The 25244-nt window shown below is 37.8% G+C and overlaps 1 protein-coding gene and 1 long non-coding RNA gene across 4 annotated transcripts in view; both read right to left on the bottom strand.

The window, feature by feature from the left end:
* ITGA1 (integrin subunit alpha 1) overlaps positions 1-25244 on the bottom strand; it is a 174225-nt gene that overhangs the window by 112763 nt on the left and 36218 nt on the right. For all 3 annotated transcript variants that reach the window (XR_014831285.1, XR_014831286.1, XM_021076769.2), the window contains exon 2: positions 3485-3605. Coding sequence is in view for 1 of the 3 variants with exons in the window: in XM_021076769.2 (XP_020932428.2) it covers positions 3485-3605 (121 nt within the window). In the remaining 2 variants the exon portion in view is untranslated. The remainder of the gene's footprint in view (positions 1-3484; positions 3606-25244) is intronic.
* LOC146395540 (uncharacterized) lies at positions 6395-18201 on the bottom strand. Its single transcript, XR_014831296.1, has 2 exons — positions 14092-18201; positions 6395-13466 (listed from the first exon to the last, which is right to left on the bottom strand). It is a non-coding gene; the product is annotated as an uncharacterized LOC146395540 (long non-coding RNA).

Here is a 25244-nt window from a genome sequence, read left to right as displayed (position 1 = left end):
CTTTGAACTCCCATTGAAAGGTCTATACCACACTGATCAGCACTATTTTTTGTTGTTGTTGTCTTTTTAGGGTTGCACCTGTAGCATATGGAAGTTCCTAGGCTAGGGGTTGAATCAGAGCTGCAGCTCTGAACCTATGCCACGGCCACAGCAATGCAAAATTCAAGCTGAGTCTGCAACTACAGGAGGCAATGCTGATTCTTAACCCACTGAGTGAGGCCAGGGATCGAACTCATGTCCTCTTGGATACTAGTTGAGTTCATTACCACTGAGCCACAGCGGGAACTCAAGCACTATTCTTTATTATTAATTATTTGATAAACATCCTCTGCTCGGTTATAAGCTTGTATATTTGTCCTATACTTATATCTCCCATCGACTTTGGTATGATTCTAGCCCATAGGATGTATTACATAAATGCTTGCTGCTTGATTGGCCCACATTTATGCTATGACTGAAGAAAAACCTCCAACCCAGGCAGGATTTAGTGAATGAAGCAAGATGTACAAGGCACAGTATCTAATCTCAACAAGCTCATAACTTATTATCTTACTCATATATATATAGAATTTTGAATGGTCTGCCTAAAGTTCAATTTGGTATAGACTCATTCAGACAGACCATTAGCAACATATTTTTTTCAATCTTATTCTTAAGATACACACTCTGTCTCTCTTGTTTCTTTCCAAATGTTGGTCTGGCTGTCTCTTTTTCTCTTCTTCAAAGAGCAGAGTTCTATGGGAAGGAAGTTCATCATGACATCAAGGCCCCATTCAGGCCTGATCTCTTCGTTTCCCATTTCTTTGCCTTCTGTTGTCTTGAAAGAGAGGGACTGGCAAATGTAGACAATGGAAATCTCGCAGTAGGGTGGGCTCTTATAAGGGACAGTAAACAGAAGAGATCAAATGAGTGCACTAAGGCTCCGAGAGGAAATATTAACCCCTTCTTACTCTACTAAGATTCCTTCAGATAATTAAGAGCTTCTTATAGCAGACTGCCCCCAAATCAGAGAGGACTAGATGAAGAAGGAAACTTATGGGTTTTCCTCAAATCAGAAAGTGAAAACCAGACTTTCATAAAATATGCTAATAATATAGTCATTCCTCGGTATCTGCAGGAGATGGGTTCCAGGGCCCCAAGAGGGTAACAGACTTTGCAGATGCTCAAGTCCCTTACATAAAATGGCCTGGTGTAGTCAGCCCTCCATATCCCCAGGTTCCACAGCTGGTTTAATCAGCAGATCCAAAACCTGCAGATAGAAAGGGCTGGCTGTATTTGACTATTCTTTACAAAGATAGTTAATTTTAATAAGTGGTTTAAGTCTTTAAGGTTTGCTATTTATTATATCCCTCTTTAAAATTTATGTAACTATTAGTAATTAGTCAGAATTGACTTTAATATGTATTTTATGAAAACGTAAAGCTTTTTATGAAAAACATGCGCCAAGTTTCAGTTTATTATATCTTATGCACAAAGATAAGCTTGACCAGTTGGCCTACTCACCACTATTCTCTTGTAAGCAGCTTTGGGCAGGAAAGAGCTCTTTAGGAAGGAGCTTTCTGCAGGAGGCCCTTTGTCTGGTCACTAGCCTTAAACCAGGCACTCTGTGCTCTCTCATCTCCAGCCCTAGCATGCCTTTCAAATCTTTTGATCATGCAATACCTTGCCTAACCTGTTGGTTCTTTCCATAGATGGAAGAAGTAGAAATGAAGGCTAAGTAATTAACAGATGACAAGATCTCTTTCCCAGCATCCCCTTCAATAATCTCACAAACCATGTGAACAAGATAGCATCTCTAGACAGATCATGAGTCGTCGACAAGCCTGCACACAACTGTGCACAGTGAAGGATGGCCACAACTCTGACCACCCCCCTGTCTCAGTGATTAAGTAAGATTACATCCCCTTTTCCCTTAAAAAACTTTCATGGCCCAGCAGAATCTTCAGAGGTAGTTTGTTGGGAACACTGAATCTACCATCTCTCAAGATTGCCAGCATTCTGATTAAAAGCAACTCTCCTTTCTACCAATATTTGCCTCTCTCAAGCATTGATTTTTGAGCAGCCAGACCTGAGTTTGGTAACACTCCAAAAGTAGAACTCCCTGAATTGCATACACAATGCCTAAAAGAATAAAAGTGGTGTCCATAGAGAGGACTTTGTCTGTTTAATTTTAAAAAAAGGAGGTAGGTGGTGAAGTTAGAGCATAGAATGGAAGGACAGAGGATAGAAAAACTCATAATCTGTTATTAGATGTCTCATCTGAGATATTTATAAGGATATTAGAGGAGTAAACATACCTGCAAATTCTAGTTCATACCTAGGATACAATGTCTGCACTTGGAAAATGTGAGAACTCAGTTCCTTACTTCAATAGTACTTAGAGGATTGTCCTCAAACTAAGCAAATCTAGAAGATAAATATCAAAAAGCCCTATCTTTTCATTTGTGAAATATAGAAGAGTGATAGATGACTGTCTTCCAAGTAGATATAAATCCCTTTTTGTTTATAGCATTGTAGTTACTAGAAAAGTGAGCTTGTTTAGTTTAAGTTACTAAACTGAAGCAAAGTTTAAGTCCTGTTCTTTTTTTCTACAAGGTCCAATTTAAAAAAGGACTCACATTGGAGTTCCTGTCGTGGCTCAGTGGTTAGCGAATCTGACTAAGAACCATGTGGTTGCGGGTTCGATCCCTGGCCTTGCTCAGTGGGTTAAGGATCTGGCGTTGCTGTGAGCTGTGGTGTAGGCTGCAGACGCAGCTCGGGTCCCGCATTGCTGTGGCTCTGGCGTAGGCTGGTGACTATAGCTCCGATTTGACCCCTAGCCTGGGAACCTCCGTATGCCACGGGAGCAGCCCAAGAAATGGCAAAAAAGACCAAAAAAAAAAAAAAAAAAAAAAAAAGGACTCACTAAAAATTATGTTACACATAAAGCAAAAGAGCTCTAAAATTAATTTTGTATGACTTTCAAAAGCTAAATATGCTTTAAAAATTGTAAATTGAACTTAATCAACATTAAAGGGTTTAAAATTGTATAACAGAAATTCCATAAGGTTCGTTATAAGTAATAGACCAAACTCATTAGGTCAGTAAAGCCCAATATTATATTTTGGAAGTGATATTAATCCTCTCAAGACAGCATGTCATCTGGCTCTGAATCTCTCCTGAATTTCAGCTATACTAAAATGAGGACAGTTAAAGAACTCTTGCCAGAATAACATAATTATAGAACAATGACTATTTTGGATAAGGACCCTCCTTGAGATCACCCCAGGTTTCAACAGAAATCACTAACCACATCTTTGAATATTGCCAAGGAATTTTTCCTTTTTTCCTTTGTCAATTTCCATTACCAAGTGATTAGACTGCATTTTCTACCATCAATCTTTCATTCTAAGTGTCATTCATAAAACAAACTGTAGCCAGATAATACTTTCCATTACCTTGTAAGGAAATTAAATAACAGCAACAACAAAACCCACTGACTTACCATTTTCCTTCTTCATTTTCATATTGTTGAACAGTATATCCAAACATGTCCTCCACCGGGCCACTGAAAGTCATTGAGTTTTTCACATCCACATTGAATGATAGGCAGAAGCCTAGAAGAACTTTAAGAGGGAAAACAAAGTCCAGTTACACAGGGTTAACTAGGATTCCCTCATGTTTTGAATTACGAAGGCATTCTTGAGGTTACAATTCAAAGCTGGGCGCTTATTAAAAAGAGCAATGATGCTCAAAGAATGAGAACTACAAGGAAGGTCTGCAATATTAACTGTATGACTGACTGGAAATCAACATAATGACTTTAAAGAACATAAGTATTAACATTCAAGCTAAATCCCGTAGTAATTTAGTATCTGTACCATTCCCAGAACTAAAAGTTTCGGAATGTGTGGGAAGGAGCTGGCAGAAACTCATGCTCACATATGACTAATGCAGTTGCACACAGTTTTTCAGTAGTGATCCCTACAGCCAACCAGGGCCACTAATGAAATGTAAACAGCTTCACTTGCCCGTTTTGACCAAAGAGGATACAAGCATCACCAATTAAAGCCTCAAAGGATGAAGCTTTCTCCTTGCTGCTTCGAAAGGGAAGGCAAGGTGACTGTCTCCATCCAGAGAGGGCTTCCTAGGAAGGCTTGAGATTTGCTCTGCTTCCCCCTCTGAATCAAGCAGTGAGTGGAAGCTTAAACTTATGCACTAAAGTCACCATATAGCGTTGTTGGTAATAACCTGACAGGGTGCTACTGAGATGAAATTCAATGATATACCTGAAATGAACATGACATTATAAGTCAACTATACTCCCATAAAATTTTAAAAAAATTAAAAATTTTTAGAGTATATTTTGAAAAAAAAAATAAATTAGATGATAGGTCTAAAGAGTTTACACAATGCCTGGCACATACTAGATATTCAATGAGGGTTAAATCTCTTCAATTTCTTTGTAATTCAGGTCATGGAAATCTTTTATAGGTGAGGCTCTGTCTTGAAAGGTTCTGGATGGTGTCACATTCTCTCAAATGGATGGTTCCATATTCCATAGTATACTTGTGAAGTTTCAAAGTATTCACCTCCTAGATGTAATGAACAATCCTTCCCAAAGAGTACACCCTTATAAAATCACACAGTATTGTAAGGTATGTTCAAAAGTGATTTAATTCACTCTCCTTTGCTGAAACCATGACATACAGCTTCCTGTAGACAGAAACATTTTCTTTCCCTATCCACTGTAAAGTCTTCCATGGGTATAGTCTAAATTCAGGCTCTAACTCATCACATGCTCTAATTCATAACCTTCAAATTTTGGTAACAATATTAAATGTTTGATACACAAAATTGTACACAACCTAGAGAACATTAGTCTTCACAAAAAGATACTTATGTATACCTATGAATAAAGTCTTACACTGACCTCCCCACCTGGAAATAATCTTTTAACTACTAAACCCTCTTACTTCATTAAAAAAAAAATCTCTCATAGAAACAATTATTAAATACTATCTACATTGAGGTTCCCTGTGTGAGATTTTTTTTTCTGCCCTAGATTGGAAAATTCTTAAAGGTAGAGCCTCTTTTACCCCTTGCCCTTATCCCTTCTCAAAATCTAGCACAGCTCCTTGTGTACAAATGGGCAATAACACATTCATAGAATGAAAGATAAAACATGAAGGAGAAAGTGTGCCAGTTGTAGGTGGAAGTGAACTGGCAACTATTTCATCTTAGTTAAGGAAGACTTTATGGAGATGGATATTTTTAAGTTAGAGTATTAAGCAGAAGAAGAGATTGAACTTGGCAGTGAGAAAAAAACATGGCCCAAGAATTTGGGAACATCTCTGCAAGTGATAAGATACAGGGCAGAACAAATATGGAAGACCATAGAAAGATTTGCCTGGCTGACGTGGGAGATGCAGAAAAATGGATGGGTAGCACAGGTCCATTTATGTACATTTCCTGTTCATTCTTCAAGGATGATGGTGAACAGCTGGTTACCATCTTCTTCATAATGGCCTTTCATATATTTGAAGACAGTTTTAAACACTGCTCACTCTCTAAACTAAATAGCACATGTTCCCACTCTTCTTCACAGTTTTTTAAAAATACTTTCAACAGATTATTTTTGATATGATACACAAAATAGTATTTCTACAACAGGATTTCTCAACTTTGGTACAAGTGACATCTGGGGTCAGCATATTCTTTGAGGGGCTACCCTGTGCATTACAGGGTGTTTGGTAGCATCCCTGGCCCCTAGCCACATGATGTCAGTAGTCCTCACTGAGATGTGAGGATCAAAAATGTCTTCGGACACTGCCAATCTCCCTTGGGGCCAAAAACACCCTAAGCTGAAAAACACTGTCCTGTAGACAAGGATCAGAAAACCACCACTAATGATTTTGTTGAAGAAGGTGCCTGAAAACCAAATGTGGCCTGCAGACCAGCAGCAACTGCATCATCTGGGACTTGTGAGGGACCCAGAATCTCAACCCACCCCCCCCGCCCCCGAGTTTCTGAATCAGTATCTACATCCCAACAAGTTTCCCAAAAAATCAGACTCCTGTTAAGTTCTGAGAAGTATAGGTCTGTGATATGGTACCCCTCTTTCATATTGCTGATGAAGGTAACAGAATTTACCTAAATTAAGACTACTCACCATCCTTCAGATATAAGGGGGGAAAGGATTATCTTAAATCAGGGTCTTTTTCTAGCAGTCATCACCTTTGGTGTATGCGCTCCCAAAGGCCATTCAGGGTGCTCCTCAACAGAAGATCAAGAGCTTTGGGTTTCCTTTTGGGGGCCTGTTTGTTTGTTCTACATGTTGTGTGGAATGTCCGGGGGTGTGTGCTGCACTTTTTTTTTTTTTTTTCATTTCCTGTCCTTAGAATTCCACAGGCAATTTTCCCAAAGTGATCGTAAATCAGCCTCTTTCATGTTTTTTAAGGCACCAAGGAGCCTGAAGCACAGGAGATGACATAAAAAATAGTTTACATCTTGTTCTTTTGATTTAAAGGAGTGCATAAACAGTAAAAGCAATGTCTCATAACTTTTAGTTCAATGTTCACGTTGTAATATTAGGTTGTCTTGGAACTTTATGTACCAGAAGTAAAACAAAATCATACTTATTCTCGATCAAAGTGAAAAAAAAAAAAACACACAAAAGGAGCAAAGAGACTGAGGTGCCTTTATGAGTAACATGGGGTGAAAATGATGGAAAATAAAATGTAGAAAATAATCAGATGTCAAGAGTTCTGATTTCACATGTGCCAGTCAAAAAGAGAATTTTTCTTTTAATAGTATTAACAACTACATAGTATGCTTACTATGTGTTATACCTCATGTGCTCCATCTCATTTAATTTGCCAACAAGCCTACAAATACCATTATTACCATCACGGGGCAGATGAGGAGAAGGAAACTTAGGATGACAGAGAAATTTGCCTACATTTCCTCAGGACTCTCAAAGAATTCACATTAATTCAAGTTTTATATCAACTCTAAAACTGGGAAGAGCTGGTAGAAGGTGACATGGAGATGGATTCAGAAGAGAGGCCACTATGAGTCTATGTAGTTCCACCTTCTGAGAAGCAATTTGGGGAGGGGGCTCCTCCACAGTGGCCGTGGCCAGGAGGATGCTGGGAGTAGAGGGAATGTTGTAATGAGGAGAGAAATCATGGCCACCGGGCTAGATAAAGCTGCATAAGGGACTTCAGCTAAAACACATAACATTTAGGTAGAAAAGAAATGGAAAGGCTTGCTCCCCTTCAAATATGGTTATATGAGCTATATATCTAAGGGCTTAAAACTGAAGAGGATGATGAGAGGGTTGGTATTGAAGGATAGCTCTTGTAAAAGAGAACACTTTATGCAATTTCTTTCTTCCAGGATAGAATATGATGTGTAAGACAACTAAATGAGAGAAAGAAAGAAAGTACATAACCTGTAGTTGTGTACTGTTTTCTGCTTACAAACATCTTCATATAAATTGCAGAGGTTAGGCAGGATAGCAGTCATTACTCTCTTTTCCGTGTGTTGGAAACTGGAGCTCAGAGGGGTTAAGTGATTTGTCCAAGGTCAGGTTGTGTTAGTGGCAGAGATATAAGTCAACTTTGGTCTTCAGAGGTCAAAACATAGACTTACGGTGACTAGCGTGCTATTCAGTTGGTTAGATTCGTAAAAATAAAAAACAATAACCCATAAGTTTGTCTTCTATGTTTGTGGTTCTATTTCTGCTTTGTATATAAGTTCACCACCCTTTTTTTTGATTCCACATATGAGTTATATATTTGCCTTTCTCTGACTTACTTCACTTAGTATGATATTCTCTAGACCTATCCATGTTGCTGCAAATATATTATTTCATTCTTTTTTTATCTCTGAGTAATATCCCATTGTATATACATACCACATCTTCTCTATCCAACCTTCTGTTAACGGACATTTAGGATGCTTCCATGTCTTGGCTAATGTAAATGGTGTGGCAATGAACAATGGGTTGCATATATCTTTTTGAACTATGGTTTTCTCTAGATAAATGCCCAAGAATGGCATCTCAGGATCATATGGTAGCTCTATTTTTAGTTTTTTAAGGAACCTCCATACATTCTTCATGGTGGCTGTACCAATTTACATTCGCACCAACAGTGTAAGAGGGTTTATTTTTCCCTATACTTCCTCTAGCATTTATTATTTGTAAACTTTTTGATGATAGCCATTCTGACCAGAGTGAGATAATACCTCCTTGTAGTTTCGATTTGCATTTCTCTAATAATTAGTACTGTTGAGCATCAAAGGGGAAGGGGGGAAGGAGCAATAAATTGGGAGTTTGGGATTAATATATGCACATTACTACATATAAAATAGATAACTAACAAGGACCTTACTGCATAGCACAGGGAACTCCACTCAGTATTTTGTAATAACCTATTTGGAAAAAGAATCTGGAGAAGAATATATATAACTGAATCATTATGCTGTACACCTGAAACTAAGACAACTGTAAATCAACTATACTTCAATTAAAAAAAAAAAAAAAAACCTAGCGCAACACAATCCTCAAATGGCCCACGAGAGCTCCTGATCATCTTGTAACTTTGGAGCACTTAAGGGTAGGACTGGCAAGAAAAGCTGAATGAAGAGGGCAAAGCCTGGGCATTGCTAGCGGGCGGTGACTCTCCAGGGAAGGAAGGGCCCTCCTCCACACATCCTCTGAGTTCTAAAAAGAGTCACTACAGCCTGTTTGATTGTTTACTTCTTAATGAGAAAGGTCTGTCTTTCACAGGGTGGTCCAGAAATGCTGACCTAGTAATATTCAGATTACAGTATTTAAGAGCTAATGGAATTCTGAATATTTTAAATTTTAAGCCCAAAGCAAGAGAGTATCAAATAAATGGTGACTAGGAATACATATTTAAATGCTATCACTTTCTTTTAACAACTTCCTACATATGTTTATCCAAACTAGAAATAATATAAATCATGCAATTAACATCACTTTAATATAAAGAATGAAAAAATGATACAGTATTAGGATGGGAAATGATAATAATTGTAGTAATCATAATTATTATTATAGTTAATTAATGGTTCTTAGGGCAAACTCCTTGACGGTATAGAAAAATGGTGATCTTTAGAGATATATTAGTCTGGGCTTCAACCTAGCCCTTTCACTTATTTATTCAATTATTCATATTTATTCAACAACTCCATAAATATTACTTAAGTCTTTATTTGGGGCTGGATATATGTTAGGACTTGGAGATACATACTTGTCATAAAAAGACAGTGCTCTAGTTTTCACAGATCTTACAACCTACCTGAAAAAATATTCAAGTGGGCTCTAGCTTTTCATATTTATAATGAACTTGGGCTTCCTGTTGTTGCTCAGCAGTAATGAACCTGACTAGTATCCATGAGGCTGCGGTTTCAATCCCTTGGCCTCGCTCAGTGGGTTAAGGATCCAGCATGGATATATAAGCTGGCAGCTGGAGTTCCAATTCAACCCCTAGCCTGGGAACTTCCACAAGCCATGGGTGTGGCCCCCAAAAGCAAAATAATATTAATAATAAAATAAAAAATAAAATGATCTTATAGGAGTTTCTGCTGTGGCACAACAGGATTGACAGTGTCTCTGCAGTACTGGATGCAGGTTTGATCCCTGGCCTGACACTGTGGATTAAGGCCTGGAGTTGCAACTATGGCTTGGATCTGATCCCTGGCCTGGGAACTCCATATGCCCTGGGGTAGCTAAAAAGAAAAAAAATGAAATGAAATAAAATGAGCTTATAAATACCTTCCAGGTATTGGCTGCTGTGAGATATACAATTATTCATGTAGTAATAGAGAATGCTCAATAAATGAGTTAACTGCTTTCATAGGTAGAACCCAAAGAGTTAGTTTACCATCTGGCATTTGAGTTTTCTTTTGGAAGTGGATTTCCCTCCATTCTGATGACCATTTGTATCTTGAAAAGTGATAGAGATGTGTTATATCATTGGTGCAGGACAGTGGGCTCATTGACTCTTTTCCATAGCAAATTTCCTGTTTCTAAACCCAGCTGCAATGACATCTGTGAAGAACATCTGAGGTGAGGGTATCAGGCCTTCCAGGCAGAAGAGCACGCTGAGGGGGAGGGGCACAGGGAAGCCTGAACTCATGGTTAGATCCCTTGGACCTCATCTCACTCCCTCAAGAGACAATGCATACTGGTGATGCCACCCAGCTTTGAGCCAATAGCAAGTCGAGGCTTCTCTCACTCCAGTGATAATCTACTCCCTCCCAACCTATTTAAAGTCTATTCTAAGGACAGCAAGAGCCTGCAATGACTCTTCTAAAATATTTAGGCTACACTGAGCCACCGTCTTGAGCCACCTGAGAATCAGCACACCTAGGAGTGCAACCCCTGTGGTGCATAACCGTAGAGTCCCCTGTCCTCCCCAGGCCTGAGCTCCATGCGTCCTGGGCACCTCTTATCTCTCGCTGTGCCAAAGCCTCCAGGTGAAAGGAGTTCATCCACTCCTGCTTGAAGGGATATCAACTCCCCAAATCATGTGCACTTACTCTAACGAATGACATAAGGCATTAGGTATTTTATATTACTCCAAATTTACATTTCTTTTCTCCTTGGATTCAAATAAGATGCATTCAAGTTCGAGGCACTCCAGAGAGTTGGAAGAAAAGCATTTCAATGATAAGAGCTGGTTAGAGTTGGAAGACTTTTCCTTACCTTGTAATATATAATGAAACATCTTTATAATATTAGTGCTATGGACCTGAAATCTTAATTACTTTGAGTTGGATCTCAGTTTTGGTGTCCATGTTTCCCTAAAAGGTAAATTTTGATCTAGAGTATACATGAATCTATTCACAAAAGTTAATGTACTACATCGTTCTAGTTGATTTGTTAGCTGAGATGATTATTTTTATAGCATTGCAATCTTGAGAAGGAGGAGCTAAAGAACTCCAGTGGTGAAGATACTGGAAATAAAAATACAAGGAAAATAAGATAATATGAGAGCCTTGAGCAAAGAGCATAGAATAAACACAATCATTTGGAAATGACACCATAATTTCAAATTCAGAACATTTCTATTTTCTGGAGAACATACCATACCCAACTCAGTATCTCCTTCAAACAAACTGGACCTTCCCCATAAGTTACATAAGAAGAAAATCTGGCTCAGTCAATCTCACCATTCAAAGTCCTTTCAACAGAAATGATGTAATATGTCAGCAAGATATTTACCTCCATCAGCAAGTCCAGAAAAGCCAATCAAAATAAACACCTCGGTGTTCAAGCATTTTCCAAGTTTCATCCTGGGAAGCTGCTTTTTAACTTCAGTTTGCTGTAGTGAGCAAAGTGTTTTGACTTTCAGTGCTAATGTCCTGAGGGCCTTCAGTTATTACAAATGGTATTTGAACTTCAAAGTGAGTGTGTGTATATGTGTGTATCTGTATATGACTGGTAGGAAGAAGACAAGCGGGTCTAAATCTTGGCACATAGTAGGTGTTTAATACAAGTTTGTTAAATGGAACAGGATGGAATAAACAAAGAAATGAGGATTTTTAGTTAAAGGTCATTCTGGCTGTAAGAACTTGTCCCCTTTCATAAGTGCTGCCCAGAATATTAAACTCCAATGGAGTGTGTTCCAAACATCCTTTGTTAAAAATCTCTCTTCTAAATTTTTCTACATAAGTTTGTTTTTCCACAGTGTTTATTTTCCTTTGTAGTATCTACAGACATCTGCTTTTTTTTCCCCCCGTATCCTCCTTCCCACCACACATAATTGCCTGCTTTGCCAGTTCCTCGCAGACCATGCTTTCTCCTGAAGTTCTTAAACAGTCTCAGAACCCAATGCCTCCACCCTATCAGCATTATCTTCTCAGTCTGTATTTTACAAGATGAAAAAGCTGCCGAACCTTAGGGGTCCCTGGATCCCACTGTAGGAAACACAACTTGTGTGTTTGTGTAAGCAACATGATCACAGAACTCTGTTCTCCAGCTGCCCTGGCGTCCTGAGAGCTGAACTTATTACTTTCTGTAACTACACAGCACAGAGAGCTGCATATGGAAAAGCAAATTACAATTGAAAACAGAGTAGGGTTGCACCCAGTTTAAGTGTTTACCCAGACAGGAGATATGAAGTCTTTGGATATGTAAGAATCGGAGTGAATGTTGTGTTTTTGGTAATGAAAACTTCTCAATGAATTTTATTAATTTATATTTAACTTCTTCCCAGTGAGATAGTAAGACATTGCCAGTTTTAAGTTATTTTTTAAAGCATGCACAATACGTATGTTTCAGGGTCAGAAAAGCTAAGAGGTAGTATACACTGTAAAATAAATGATTTTCAATTTTTCTGGTAGCTTTAACTGGCAATTTCCAACTCCAAGAACCAAGAGATTCTATTATCAACTCTTCTATACCATGTATTGGGACAGTTTTTCTGAATGGCCTGGGTCTTGGCTTCTGAAGGCCATACACATGTCCAAGTGCATGAGGCATGGTCACTACTTCAGATACTTCCATCGCTTCTCTGGGGATGGTGAATTTATCCCACTTCTTTTTTCCTTATTTGCTTATATGTTTTACAACGCCAGTGAAAATTAGGAAAAGGAAAATCATTTATATAACCGCATACACTACTTTATCTTCTTGACCCCTGAAACTAGCTGTTGTGCACATGAGCGAAAAATAACCTTAGGAGTAGCAATGTGTCACTGGCTCATATGTATCGCTGAGAAGAAATTATATGTGAATTAGCAAAATCCATTGAAAAGAACTTGTTAATGGAAGTAAAACTTTTTATTCACCTCCCTTCTTCTAAGGCATCAATAGACATAATGCACATGGTAGTTGGGTAAGACTGGACTCTGAGATTGAACCAATGATATCTCAAAAATGTGGAAAAAAATAGGGTTAGCCAGTTATCTAATGTACAAATAGTACAAAGGAGAGTTAAGGGCCATTTTCGTTTTCATTGTACAATTTGGATTTCAGAGTTAAAATTAAGTGAAAACACACTTAGGTGTAACAAAAAGTAAATTAGAAATAAATGTAAAAGTACAATCATTAAAATTTCAAAGAAACATATTACTTGAAAGCACTCATTTGGACTGTTTCCTTATCCCAGAGGTACCCAGTAGCTTTAACTGACAATTTCAAATTCCAAATACTAAGAGATATCATTATGGATTCTCTTGTTCCATTTACTGGCTAATTTCTCTGGACAGCTCAGTACTACCCCTAATAATATAATAATGCTTAAACTAAAATGATTTTGTATATTTTTCCCCCTTCCTAGTTATTTATTATAGCAGTTTTCCATTATATCATTCACTACTAAACATTCTCTTCATTCAGAAGTTTTCTGATACCTCTGTTCAGTTTATTTTTTTTTAATTAATTTATTTTTCTTTTGGTCTTTTTTGCCATTTCTTGGCCACTCCAGCAGCATATGGAGGTTCCCAGACTAGGGGTCAGATTGGAACTGTAGCTGCCAGCTTACACCACAGCCATAGCAACATGGGATCTGAGCCACATCTGCAACCTACACCTCAGCTCACAGCAATGCCAGATCCTTAACCCACTGAGCAAGGCCAGGGATCGAACCCACAACCTCATGGTTCCTAGTCGGATTCATTAACCACTGAGCCACGACAGGAACTCCATGATACCTCTATTCAATTTAAAATCTTCTCAGTACCACCTCACACCTGTCAAATTGGCCATCATTAGCATGTCAACAAATAACAAATGCTGGAGAGGGTGTGGAGAAAGGGGTATCCTCCTACACTGTTTGTGGGAATGTAAACTGGTACAACCACTATGGAAAATAGTATGGAGTCACCTAAGAAAACTAAATATAGGAGTTCCCGTTGTGGTGCAGCGGAAACAAATCTGACTAGGAACCATAAGGTTTCGGGATTGATCCCTGGCCTCACTGAGTGGGTTAAGGATCTGGCATTGCCATGGGCTGTGGTGTAGGTCACAGATGCAGCTCAGATCTGGGGTTGCTGTGGCTCTGGCATAGGCCGGCAGCAACAGCTCCAATTAGACCCCTAGCCTGGGAACCTCCATATGCCATGGGTGCTGACCTAAAAAGACAAAAGACCAAAAAAAAAAAAAAAAAGAAAACTAAATATGGAATTACCATATGACCCAGCTATCCCACTCTTGGGCATATAAACAGACAAAACTTTCCTTGAAATAGACACATGCACCCATATGTTCATTACTGCACTAGCCCTATTCACAATAGCCAAGACATGGAAACAACCTAAACATCCATTGACAGATGAAAGGATTAAGATGTGGTATAGATACACAATGGAATATTACTCAACCATAAAAAAGAACAAAATAATGCCACTTGCAGCAACATGGTTGGAACTAGAGACTCTCATACTAAGTGAAGTAAGTCAAAAAGAGAAAGACAAATACCATATGATATCACTTATCTCTGGAATCTAATATATGGCACAGATAAATCTTTCCACAGAAAAGAAACTCGACTTGAAGAATAGACTTGTGGTTGCCGGGGGGTGGGGGGAATGGACAGGTAACCTGCGGTTAACAGATGTAAACTATTGCATTTTGAATGGATAAGCAATGAGATCCAGCTGCATGGCACTGGGAATTATATCTAGTCACTTATGATGGAACATGATGGAATATAATGTGAGAAAAAGAATGTATAGATATATGTTTGTGACCGGGTCACTTTGCTGTACAGTAGAAATTGACGGAGCACTGTAAACCAACTATAATGGGAAGAAATAAAAATCATTAAAAAAAAGAAAATAAAATCTGCCCAGTTTATCAAGAGGGAAAATGTTAGCTAAACACATAGAACTTGTTATTCACCTTGAAAAAACTGGAAAATAAAGTAGAAAGTATTTTAAAGGACATTGGGGTTTATTTATATAAGATGAAGAAAAATCTCAGTAGCCTGGAATGTTGAAATATTTCAGAAGGCAAGGGTCAGCAGAATGCTTGTTTTTTTTTCAGGGGAAAGAGATAACTTTTTGATGCTTTCTTTTCTGTTTTGAGATAGCTCTAAACTTTGTTTTCTTAGCTATATTGTTGTCGCTGAGATCATGATGATCTTTTAGCACATTAGTTGATCAGTAATATCCTTGGATCCAAACTCTATTCCTACCTACTAGCATCATCTTTTACATTCTTTCCATTGGACTATGAGGGTATCTTGAAATGGAAGTAAATACAGATGTTATCGACAATATTCTCAAGAACAGGCAGCCAATGTTTTCCTTAAATGGAAGCATTCTGTTACTTAGGACCAAAACTCTAGTGACCAAGTACTTGTTACATATGAGGATCTTAAAATTTAGGTAAAGGTTAATTCCGGACTGGAGGAAAGGTAAGGAAGGAATAGGATCTAAAAGGAGAAAAAACGTGACTTTAACTTTATATATTTTAGAGGAAAATGTTTATTTCCCATTCCTGATATTTCCTTCCATGTGGAGAGAGCTTCGCAAGCGGTAACACTTTTTAAAAAAAAATCTATTTCTACACCTGCCTCATCTTTTACACTTAACTGATTGGTGAGTTTGGAAGGAGAAACTATCTGGGTTTCTCTTAGAAGTAAGCTTGCCCACAGGAAGCAAAACAAAACCATTCTATTCCTCCAGTGTCAGGCTTTGAGCTGGTGCTTGAGAGTAAGTCAGCTGTATCTAGGGGTCAATAGTGGGAACTTCATTTTTCAGCTGTACTCCATTCTGATTCTTGATCATTTCCCAAGTGGTTCTGACCTCAAGTGATAAAGAGATTTGCTTATTACTGAGTTTTCTCAAAAATCCCAATGCCGTTTTGTCTCTTATGAAAAATAAACAATACTGGGAAAATGCTTAGATTTCACAATGATGGGTATTGGGTACATTTGTATTCATTCCGTTATTCCTTTAATTTTCCTGTTGACCTACAATATTTCAAGATTTAAAAAAAGCTTACATATTTTATCTGTATAATTATCATTATATGTTTGAAGATGCTTTGCCAGATACAACTTCTCTAAATCTTTTAAACTTCATTACATTTTCTTCTTTTTATAATTTTAACAAAGAAATTAGAACAACCACAAAGCCATGCTTGTTTTGGAGCCTCAGGGAGGCACAAAACAAAAGAACTTGAATGGATGGGCTTACTTATCTTTACCCATTTCCTATTTCCTCATGACTTACATTCAGAGTGAAAGGTGGGAGTCAGTAGAAGAAAGTATAGAGGCGTGATTAGGAAATGTGGTAAATTCAGAGGCAGGCATGGCGAACAACAGTGTGGTGGAGATCTGGCCAAAGGTTTGCTAGGGGAGCAGCCATCTCATACTTGCACTCTGGTTAACATCGCAGATGGTCAATTTGGAAGGGCAAAAAAAGCCAAAGATCTGGGAAATGGAATTAACATTATGATTAGACACATTTGCTGTTTGCTTAAACAAATATACGGGCCTGAGAAGGTAATGAATGCTAGAATTTTCACCAGTTTCTTTCCATAATTTTCTCTGCAACTGTCCATAATCTAGTTTCTTATTTCATATCCTAGGGCTGTGCCATTTATATGGATGGATTATTGCCTCTTCAGAGAATTGCAGATTAATTCTCACCCTGGAACTGAGAGTTACATTAAGAGAGAGACACATGTGCTGCTCCAGGAACACATAATTCCTTACTGTGTCTGGGGAAGTTTAACTAAGAAATATGGAAGTGAGTCAAGTAAGACTTACTGACTTTCCACTGGCCATCTCTATTTCATATTTCACAAACATGAGGCACTCAGGCAAAGATGTAAAAGAAACAAGTCATCACTCAATTTAGAACTGTCCGGCACGCTAGAGGTGGATGGAATATCTACTTCTGAAAATTTAAACACATAAAGATGGAAGGAAAAAATGCCAAAGAGTTTTCCAATTATCAGTGAACTTAAACAGAATATAGCAAGATTAATGGCAGAAGAATGTGAATGCATGTTACAAGTTTTCCTCAAGTATTGCAACTTTAGAAGCTTGCTAACCTCATCATTTCTCACCATCCCATGTATTCTTGCCACCTTCTGATCTGCTTCCAGGCTTCCAATGATAATCTTTATTCTGTATTCTAACATAGTATAGTGTATGTGGTTATATATTATAATTCCTGCAAGAGAAATCTATTTGACTGATCCTACGTCAAACAATTGGGTTTAGGAGAACCTATAAGAAATTAATTATGCCTTCCTAATATTAGACTTCTCTAGAAATAAATAATATCTTATAAGTGGAAGGTATGAAGTGCTTAGCAGTTGTTTAGTTTTGAGCTTCTATTACATCAGGAGCCAGCAACTACTTACTTTTGGCACCTATCTCACTCCAACCAGAGGTTCCAAAAGGTGCTACCATGTTTATAAGTGATCCTGCCTCTCAGGCTACAACTGACTTGTCCAGTAATGAGCATCATATCTAAAATGAGACATCCAGGGTCCCACCCTTCTGGCCATAGCTGATCAGTTCCAGCGGGGGTCAGTAGAGTACTCAACTCTGATCTCAGGCTGATATCTTATGTGGGCTCCAGTTCTGGTGGAGAATGTCATGGGACAGGAGGCTCAGAAACAGACATGAGCTTGATTTCTACCAGGAAGCAGGCTCATAGAGCTAGAAAGTAAAATTGAGATGGGGTTTTGGGGGTGGTGGTGAGGGAGGGTTCTAAAATATGGAAGGGAACTGAGAAACTGTCTAGTCCAATAAGTGGTTCCCTGTCAGCTCTGTTGCTGCCCTGTGGCTGAGGGAGGGATGGGGAAGCAGGAGGAGGTGGGGTAGCAAAGAAAGGTGACAGTGACTTGATGCAATGTTTCCTTCTCACCTCTCCAGCCCCCACCCAAAGCTATTAAAAAGTTAAAAAAGACTGAGAGTAAGAGAGACAAAGAGACTGGGTCTGCTCTGTATGTAGATTGCACATGTAAATAAATCTGTATATGTAACTACATTCTGAATGTGTGATAATTCATTCAGCACACATGAAAATGTCCATCCACTATGTGAGAAGTAATGTGGAAGAGCTGTGAGTGATTAAAAGGGAAAATAAATATTACACCTGCCCCCAAAGAGCTTTTGCCACTCATGAGATGAAAGGAATAAGCAAGTAATTCAACTATGAGTTTCAAAAAAATTAAGAAAAAAAACTCAAGGGCCATAAATGATTACTGCAATTGTTATTATTGTAATTTTAATGCCAATTTCATAAATCCTAACAATCTTATTAGGCTTCCCCCCCCTTTCCTATCTGATCATTAAAATGGTCTGTGCTATCTAAAAGAGAGTTGGAAATAGATATAAACTGGAACTTAATTGGGAGTAATCTTCTGTGTATTATGAAAAAGTATGACACTGCTTTTAGGCAGGCGATTAAACTGCTTTCAGAGTCTTATTTCTGTGTTAGCAGCATCACCATAAGGTGAAAATAGAGACAAAGAGCTCACCCTGACTTTCATTGCTAGGGCGATTTAAAGTTGGAATCTTCCATTATGTAACCTAAGAATAATTCATTTAAATACAAGCTAAAGGGCAGGATGGTAGTGATGTCACCACAGAATAATTGCAGCTCTGTGTCAGTCTGGTCTTATTTAGGAGGGCAGAACTGAATGATCCACAAACTGACACCCTTGCCTGGAGTCTGGAGTGAAAAACTACAGGGGTGAGGGATTCTGTTGTATGTCGGTTATTTCACAGCCAAACCCTGAAGCATATTTTTCCTTTGTGTCTTGAGTGCAACTACAATTCCATATCACGATGAAAGATCAGTTACATAATTGCATTGACACTTTTTGTCAAATACTTGCCTTTTAATCCTCTATAAGTATAAAAAGAGCTTTGTGATAAAGAAAACCAATTTTTAAATTTAAGTTTTACCCTTTACCAGCAAGCAATGATTTTTCTGGATGAACTCCATTTGACTAAAAAATGACTGTAAAGTTGTTAAAAAAAAAAAAAAAGTCAAGTAAAGTAAGCATAAATTTTTTGTTGTTTCAAAGATATACTCCCTAGTGAAATAATTAGGACTTATTCAAAACCATACAATTCTACACATAAAAGCTTCCAAAATTTTTCTTTGAAGATATATTTTTTAGTGGGGCAATTTGCAAATGTGGTGAATCAAAGCCTTGTCACTTATTTCCTAACAGATAGCACTAACCGAGAGGGGAAAAAAAAAAAAAAGACTGCAAAAATGTACTGGGGTCAGAAAATGGGCTTCTAAGCTTCTAGTCTTCTGAATAAGGCCATTGTCTGAATTCTTAAATTTGTATGTTCTCATACTAAAATAGCTTTTCATAGAACTCCTATACTCAATCAGATTTTTATATTTAACAACTCAAATAACTTTTAAAACACTGGATCGAATGTCAGTCCTAAGAAGGATTATTTCATTTACATATTTATTTATTTGGGTATGAAATGAGACCCTGACAAAGCTGGTCATGTCCAGCTACATGTTGTACTAAAACACAAAGGTCCTGAGGTTAAATAACAGGTATAATATTCCTTTTATGACCTGAATCTCAGCCAATGGTAACCTAGACCAAAACTGAGGATCACAATGGTCAAAAAACCCCTCAATATTATTGATGATTTAAGGACAAAATGTTTTTTAAAAAGAGTGCATCATGGATAACAATGTGAACACAAAAATATTCCTTCTGGACATTTCAATAGAGTATTGGATTTGACAATTATTCTCCCCCAAAAAAACCTCTTCAGTATCTTAAAAGATATTCTCTGTATATGTGAGTATACTACTGTTTTCATGAGTTTCTCTTAAAAAAAGAAAAAAAAACCCACTTCAATGTTCTTTGAAAACCTTACCTGAAAATATTATTTTCAGAATGAAATTTAGTTTCTTTTATAGGGTGACAAGTTTGTACAAATTTCCTTCTTTTAGTAAACCTACAGATTGTTGACTCAGAATCTCAGATTACCACACTTTTCTAAAATCATTTACCTTACCTCTTCTTAAAATTTGGTTTTTAAAAAACTCAAAGCATGGCATATATTCAGTGTAGTAGGTTGAATTGTTTCTTCTCTAAAATACGATCCAAGTCCCAACCCTTGGTATTTATGAATGTGACTTTATTTGGAAATGGGACCTTTGCAGATGTAATTCAGGATCTCCAGATGAGACTGTCCTGTATTTAGAATGGGCCCAACACTTAATGACTGATATCCTTATAAGGGAAAGGAGAGGGATATTTGAGACACTTAGAACCAGAAACCAAGAGAAGACCATGTGAAAACAGAGGTAGAGACTGGAGAAATGTGTCTACAAGCCTTGGAATGCCAAGGAATTCCAGGAGCCATCAAAGAAAAGGCATGGAAAGGAGTCTCCTCCAGAGTCTTCAGGGGGGGAACTGTTCTGCGGCCACCTTGGATTTTGACTTCTAGCCTCCAGAACTGTGAGAGAATACATTTCTCTTGTTTGTGGGAATTTTTTATGGCAGCCCTAGGAAACCAATACATCCAGAAAATGACACATATCCTCATTTTTTGACAAATGTACAGAAAGGCATAAATTATCACAAAGCGAATACATTCGTATGACTATAACCCAAATCTAGAAAAAGAACATTTCCAGCACAACTGATTCTCCTTGAATCTATTTTCTTTTCAAATAAGCAGTAACTCAATACCAAAGAGGCAAACAACCTAATTCAAAAATCAGTAAAGGATATTAAAAGACATTTCTCCAAGTAAGCTATGTAAATTGCCAATAAGAACATAAAAAGTTGCTCAATGTCTTTAATTGTTAGGGAAAAGTAAATCAAAATCACAATGCATACTGCTTCTCGCCCAATAGGATGGTCCTTGAAAACGAAAGTAGGGAGTTCCCATCGTTGCTCAGTGGTTAGCAAACCCAACTAGCATCCATGAGGATGAGGGTTCGATCCTTGGCCTCAGTCAGTGAGTTGAGGACTGGGCATTGCCGTGAGCTATGGTGTAGGTCGCAGATGCAGCTCAGATGCTGCATTGCTGTGGCTCTGGCATAGACCAGCGGCTACAGCTCCGATTCAATCCCTAGCCTAGGAACCTCCATATGTCGCCCGTGTGGCCCTAAAGGACAAAAAAAAAAAAAAAAAAAAAAAAAAAGGAAAAACAGAAAATAAGTTCTGATAAGCATTAGGAGTAATTGCTGAAGGGAATATAAAAATGGTATGGCCAAACCAGCTTGGTGGTTTCTAAAAAAGTTAAACACAGAGCTACCATATGTCCCAATCATTCTGATCTCAAGTATAATACCCAAAGAACTAAAAACATATGTTCATACAAAAGCTTGTACACAATTGTTTAGAGCAACAATACTTATGATAGCCAAACAGCTGAAACAACCCAAATAAACATCAACTGAGGGCCTGATAAACAAAATATGATGGAATTGTATGTAGCCATACAATGGAATATTATTCACCTATAAAAAAGGGGGGGAAAGTACTACAAAAATTCTGATACATACTACATCATGAATAAACCTTGGAAACTGCTAAGTGAAAGAAGCCAGACACAAGAGGCTACACATTGTATGATTCCATTTATAAGAAATACAAAGAACTGACAGCAGATTTGTGGTTTCCAAGGCCTGAAGGGAAGGAGGAATGGGAGTGATTGCTTCATGGATGTGGAGTTTCTCTCTGGGGTGGTAAAAAAGTTCTGGGGCTAGGTTGTAGTGATGTTGCACAGTATTGTAAATGTATTTTATGTCATTGAATTGTAACTTTAAAATAAATAATTGGTAAATTTTATTTTTGTATATTTTACCACCATAAAAAAATACAAAGCAGCTCGATTAGCCACAGTTGAATGAAACAAAAGGCATAACCTAAAAGTTGAGAACTATGTTTTATTTGGCAAACTTTCTGAGGACTTAAGCCCAGAAGATAGCCTCTTAGATAGCTCTAGAGCCAGGATATATAAGAGTTTTTGCAACAAAAACCAGGTAGTCCAAACATCAAAAGATTACTGTTAATTAAAGAAAAGCAGACATCTCAAGTTAATGAATTTAGTGCTTTTCTATGTAAGGGAAGATGCAAGAGTCTGGACTCCTAAAATCTTTCCTTTGATATGCACCTTAACTATCTAGTGTCCCTATCCTGTTTTGTTTCCCTCCTGAATTCCCCTCAGGGTGCACAGTAGGGGGTGGCTGCAGTGGCTGATGGCCTGACAGCCACAACATCCTTTGTTTACTGATAAGGTAGGCAACATTTTTTTTGTCCACACCACCATAACCATACAACAAAATGCATTTTTAAAATTAAATTTTATATTTTGAGGTAACTAAAGATTCATATGCAGTTATAACAAATAACACATGGAGTTCCCTTGTACCTTTTACCTAATTTGCTTTTCAAAGAATCTTAGATCCTTGTTTTTCTGATTTAAACAATAGAATAAAAAATTTTTAAAATATACTTTCTATTTGGTGACCAATATAAGACTGCATATTGGGTATTCTGCAAATTGGGCTTCCTGCCACTAGCATTGGATAAAAGTACAATATGTTTTATTTGGTTACTCATCAGCCCATTAAGAGAGAACAATCTTCCCAGCTAGTTTATATTTAATGGGAGACAAAAGGCAACACAATAAGGATAGATATTAAAATCTAGATGACTCACATATATATTCAAATGTATTTCCATATTTAATTCTTTTGATAAGTGATTAATAATTGTATGTTAATATATATTATAATTAATATATAAAATGTATATATTGTATTAATGTATATATTTTTTAACCCACAGAACAAAGCAAGGTCAGGACTAAAAGAAATTAGGCCACAGATCATTAAGTATGAGAATATGAAGCAAATATAGCACTCTTAAGGTAGGTACATTTACTTCAAGATATAACTCTTTTTTTTTTTTTTTTTTTTTTTTTTTTTTTGTCTTTTTTGCTATTTCTTTGGGCCGCACCTGCGGCATATGGAGGTTCCCAGGCTAGGGGTCGAATCGGAGCTGTAGCCTCCGGCCTACGCCAGAGCCACAGCAACGTGGGATCTGAGCCGCGTCTGCAACCTACACCACAGCTCATGGCAACGCCAGATCGTTGACCCACCGAGCAAGGGCAGGGACCAAACCCACAACCTCATGGTTCCTACTCGGATTCACCAACCACTGCGCCACGACGGGAACTCCCAAGATATAACTCTTCTAATATCTGACATATCATCTACCTGGGGAGTGCAGAACATGTTCACCAGATTTTGAATATTTGTGAAATAAATTGCCAAGCACTGATGACATGTTTAAGTTATTTGTAAGACTACCACAAGCATACAAAAACCCATTCTATTTTCAAAGCATGTGGGAGAAATTTAAAAGAAATGGTAAAAAGGACTATTTAATCCTTTCCTCTTGTTTCTCCTAGTTTCCAATTATTTCTTTTCCTTTGCCTGTATTTCACCATTCTCTGCTCTGCTTTCTCAATTGCCACTGGGATTATTTATTTATTTATTTTATTTTCCCACTGTACAGCAAGGGGATCAAGTTGTCCTTACATGTATACATTACAATTACATTTTTTTCCCCACCCTTTTTTCTGTTGCAACATGAGTATCTAGACAAAGTTCTCAATGCTACTCAGCAGGATCTCCTTGTAAATCTATTCTAAGTTGTCTCTGATAAGCCCAAGCTCCCAATCCCTCCCACTCCCTCCCCCTCCCATCAGGCAGCCATAAGTCTCTTCTCCAAGTCCATGATTTTCTTTTCTGAGGAGATGTTCATTTGTGCTGGATATTAGATTCCAGTTATAAGTGATATCATATGGTATTTATCTTTGTCTTTCTGGCTCATTTCACTCAGTATGAGATTCTCTAGTTCCATCCATGTTGCTGCAAATGGCATTATGTCATTCTTTTTTTATGGCTGAGTAGTATTCCATTGTGTATATATACCACCTCTTCCGAATCCAATCATCTGTTGAAGGACATTTGGGTTGTTTCTGTGTCCTGGCTATTGTGAATAGGGCTGCAATGAACATGCGGGTGCACGTGTCTCTTTTAAGTAGAGTTTTGTCTGGATAGATGCCCAAGAGTGGGATTGCGGGGTCATATGGAAGTTCTGTGTATAGATTTCTAAGGTATCTCCAAACTGTTCTCCATAGTGGCTGTACCAGTTTACATTCCCACCAACAGTGCAGGAGGGTTCCCTTTTCTCCACAGCCCCTCCAGCACTTTTTATTTGTGGACTTATTGCCACTGGGATTATTTAAATGCCCAACCACAGGCTAGAACACTGACCAAGTAAACAAACATTTAACTGGTTGTGGGTTCTTCCTAAGGAGGATCATGGAATCAAAACTACAACGAGAAGAGATCTCAGGAGTTGGGTGACCTCCAGTTTTCTAAAGCAGAAAAAGATTGGGGTATTAGAGAGAATAAGATAGCCTTATTATCCTCACTGTAAATACATATATTTAAATGTTCATTTGTGATTTAAATGTTCATAATCAAGTAATAAAATTGACAGTAATATTAAAGACTTTCTCATTAATTTTGAAAATGATTACCTTTTTCAATATTTTACTCATTAAAAATAATTTGCTCTCAAACATATTTATCTTCTTTATTAATATCTCTGTATCTTAATCAGCTCTGAACTTTCTATAAAAGGTTTTTAACTTTTTTAAAACTCATGTTCATTTAAAATGCTTAGGAGTTCCCTTTGTGGCTCAGCAGTTAATGAACCCAACCAGGATCTGTGAGGATGCAAGTTTGATCCCTGGCCTCTCTCAGTGGGTTAAGGATCTGGTGTTGCCATGTGCTGTGGTGTAGGTTGCAGACATGGCTCGGATGTCATATTGCTATGGCTGTGGTGTAGGCTAGCAGCTGCAGCTCCAATTCGACTGGAATTGGAGCTGCAATTAGCCTGGGAACTTCCATATGGTGTGGGTGTGCTGGCAAAAAGGCAAAAAAATAAAAAATAAATGAAATAAAATGTTTAAATGCTCCATACCCATCAGATGCCAGCAACTGTTTTGATCATTCAGTCTGTGACTAGCTCTGAGGCTTATCTAAGGAAAGTCAGGGTACCATCATGAGACTTTACTCACCAGAAAGCTCTTTGGACCTGTCTCCTTGGAACCCTCCTTTGAACACACACCGAACCAACCCAAGTGTGCCCTTGAGGAATCTCAGAAGGCTACGGCTAGTAAAAGGCATTATTTACACCATCTAATTAGACAGTGTCCCCAATGATGATAACGCTGAGGCCT

This window comes from Sus scrofa, chromosome 16 (genome assembly GCF_054392235.1).
Source record: "Sus scrofa isolate SSC_HxYL_T2T_F1_AM1 chromosome 16, Sscrofa_HxYL_maternal_Yorkshire_Landrace_v2.0, whole genome shotgun sequence".
In the NCBI taxonomy this organism is placed as follows: Eukaryota; Metazoa; Chordata; class Mammalia; order Artiodactyla; family Suidae; genus Sus; species Sus scrofa.
Note: the sequence above shows the minus strand (reverse complement) of the source record. Positions and strands in the feature narration are given on the sequence as shown.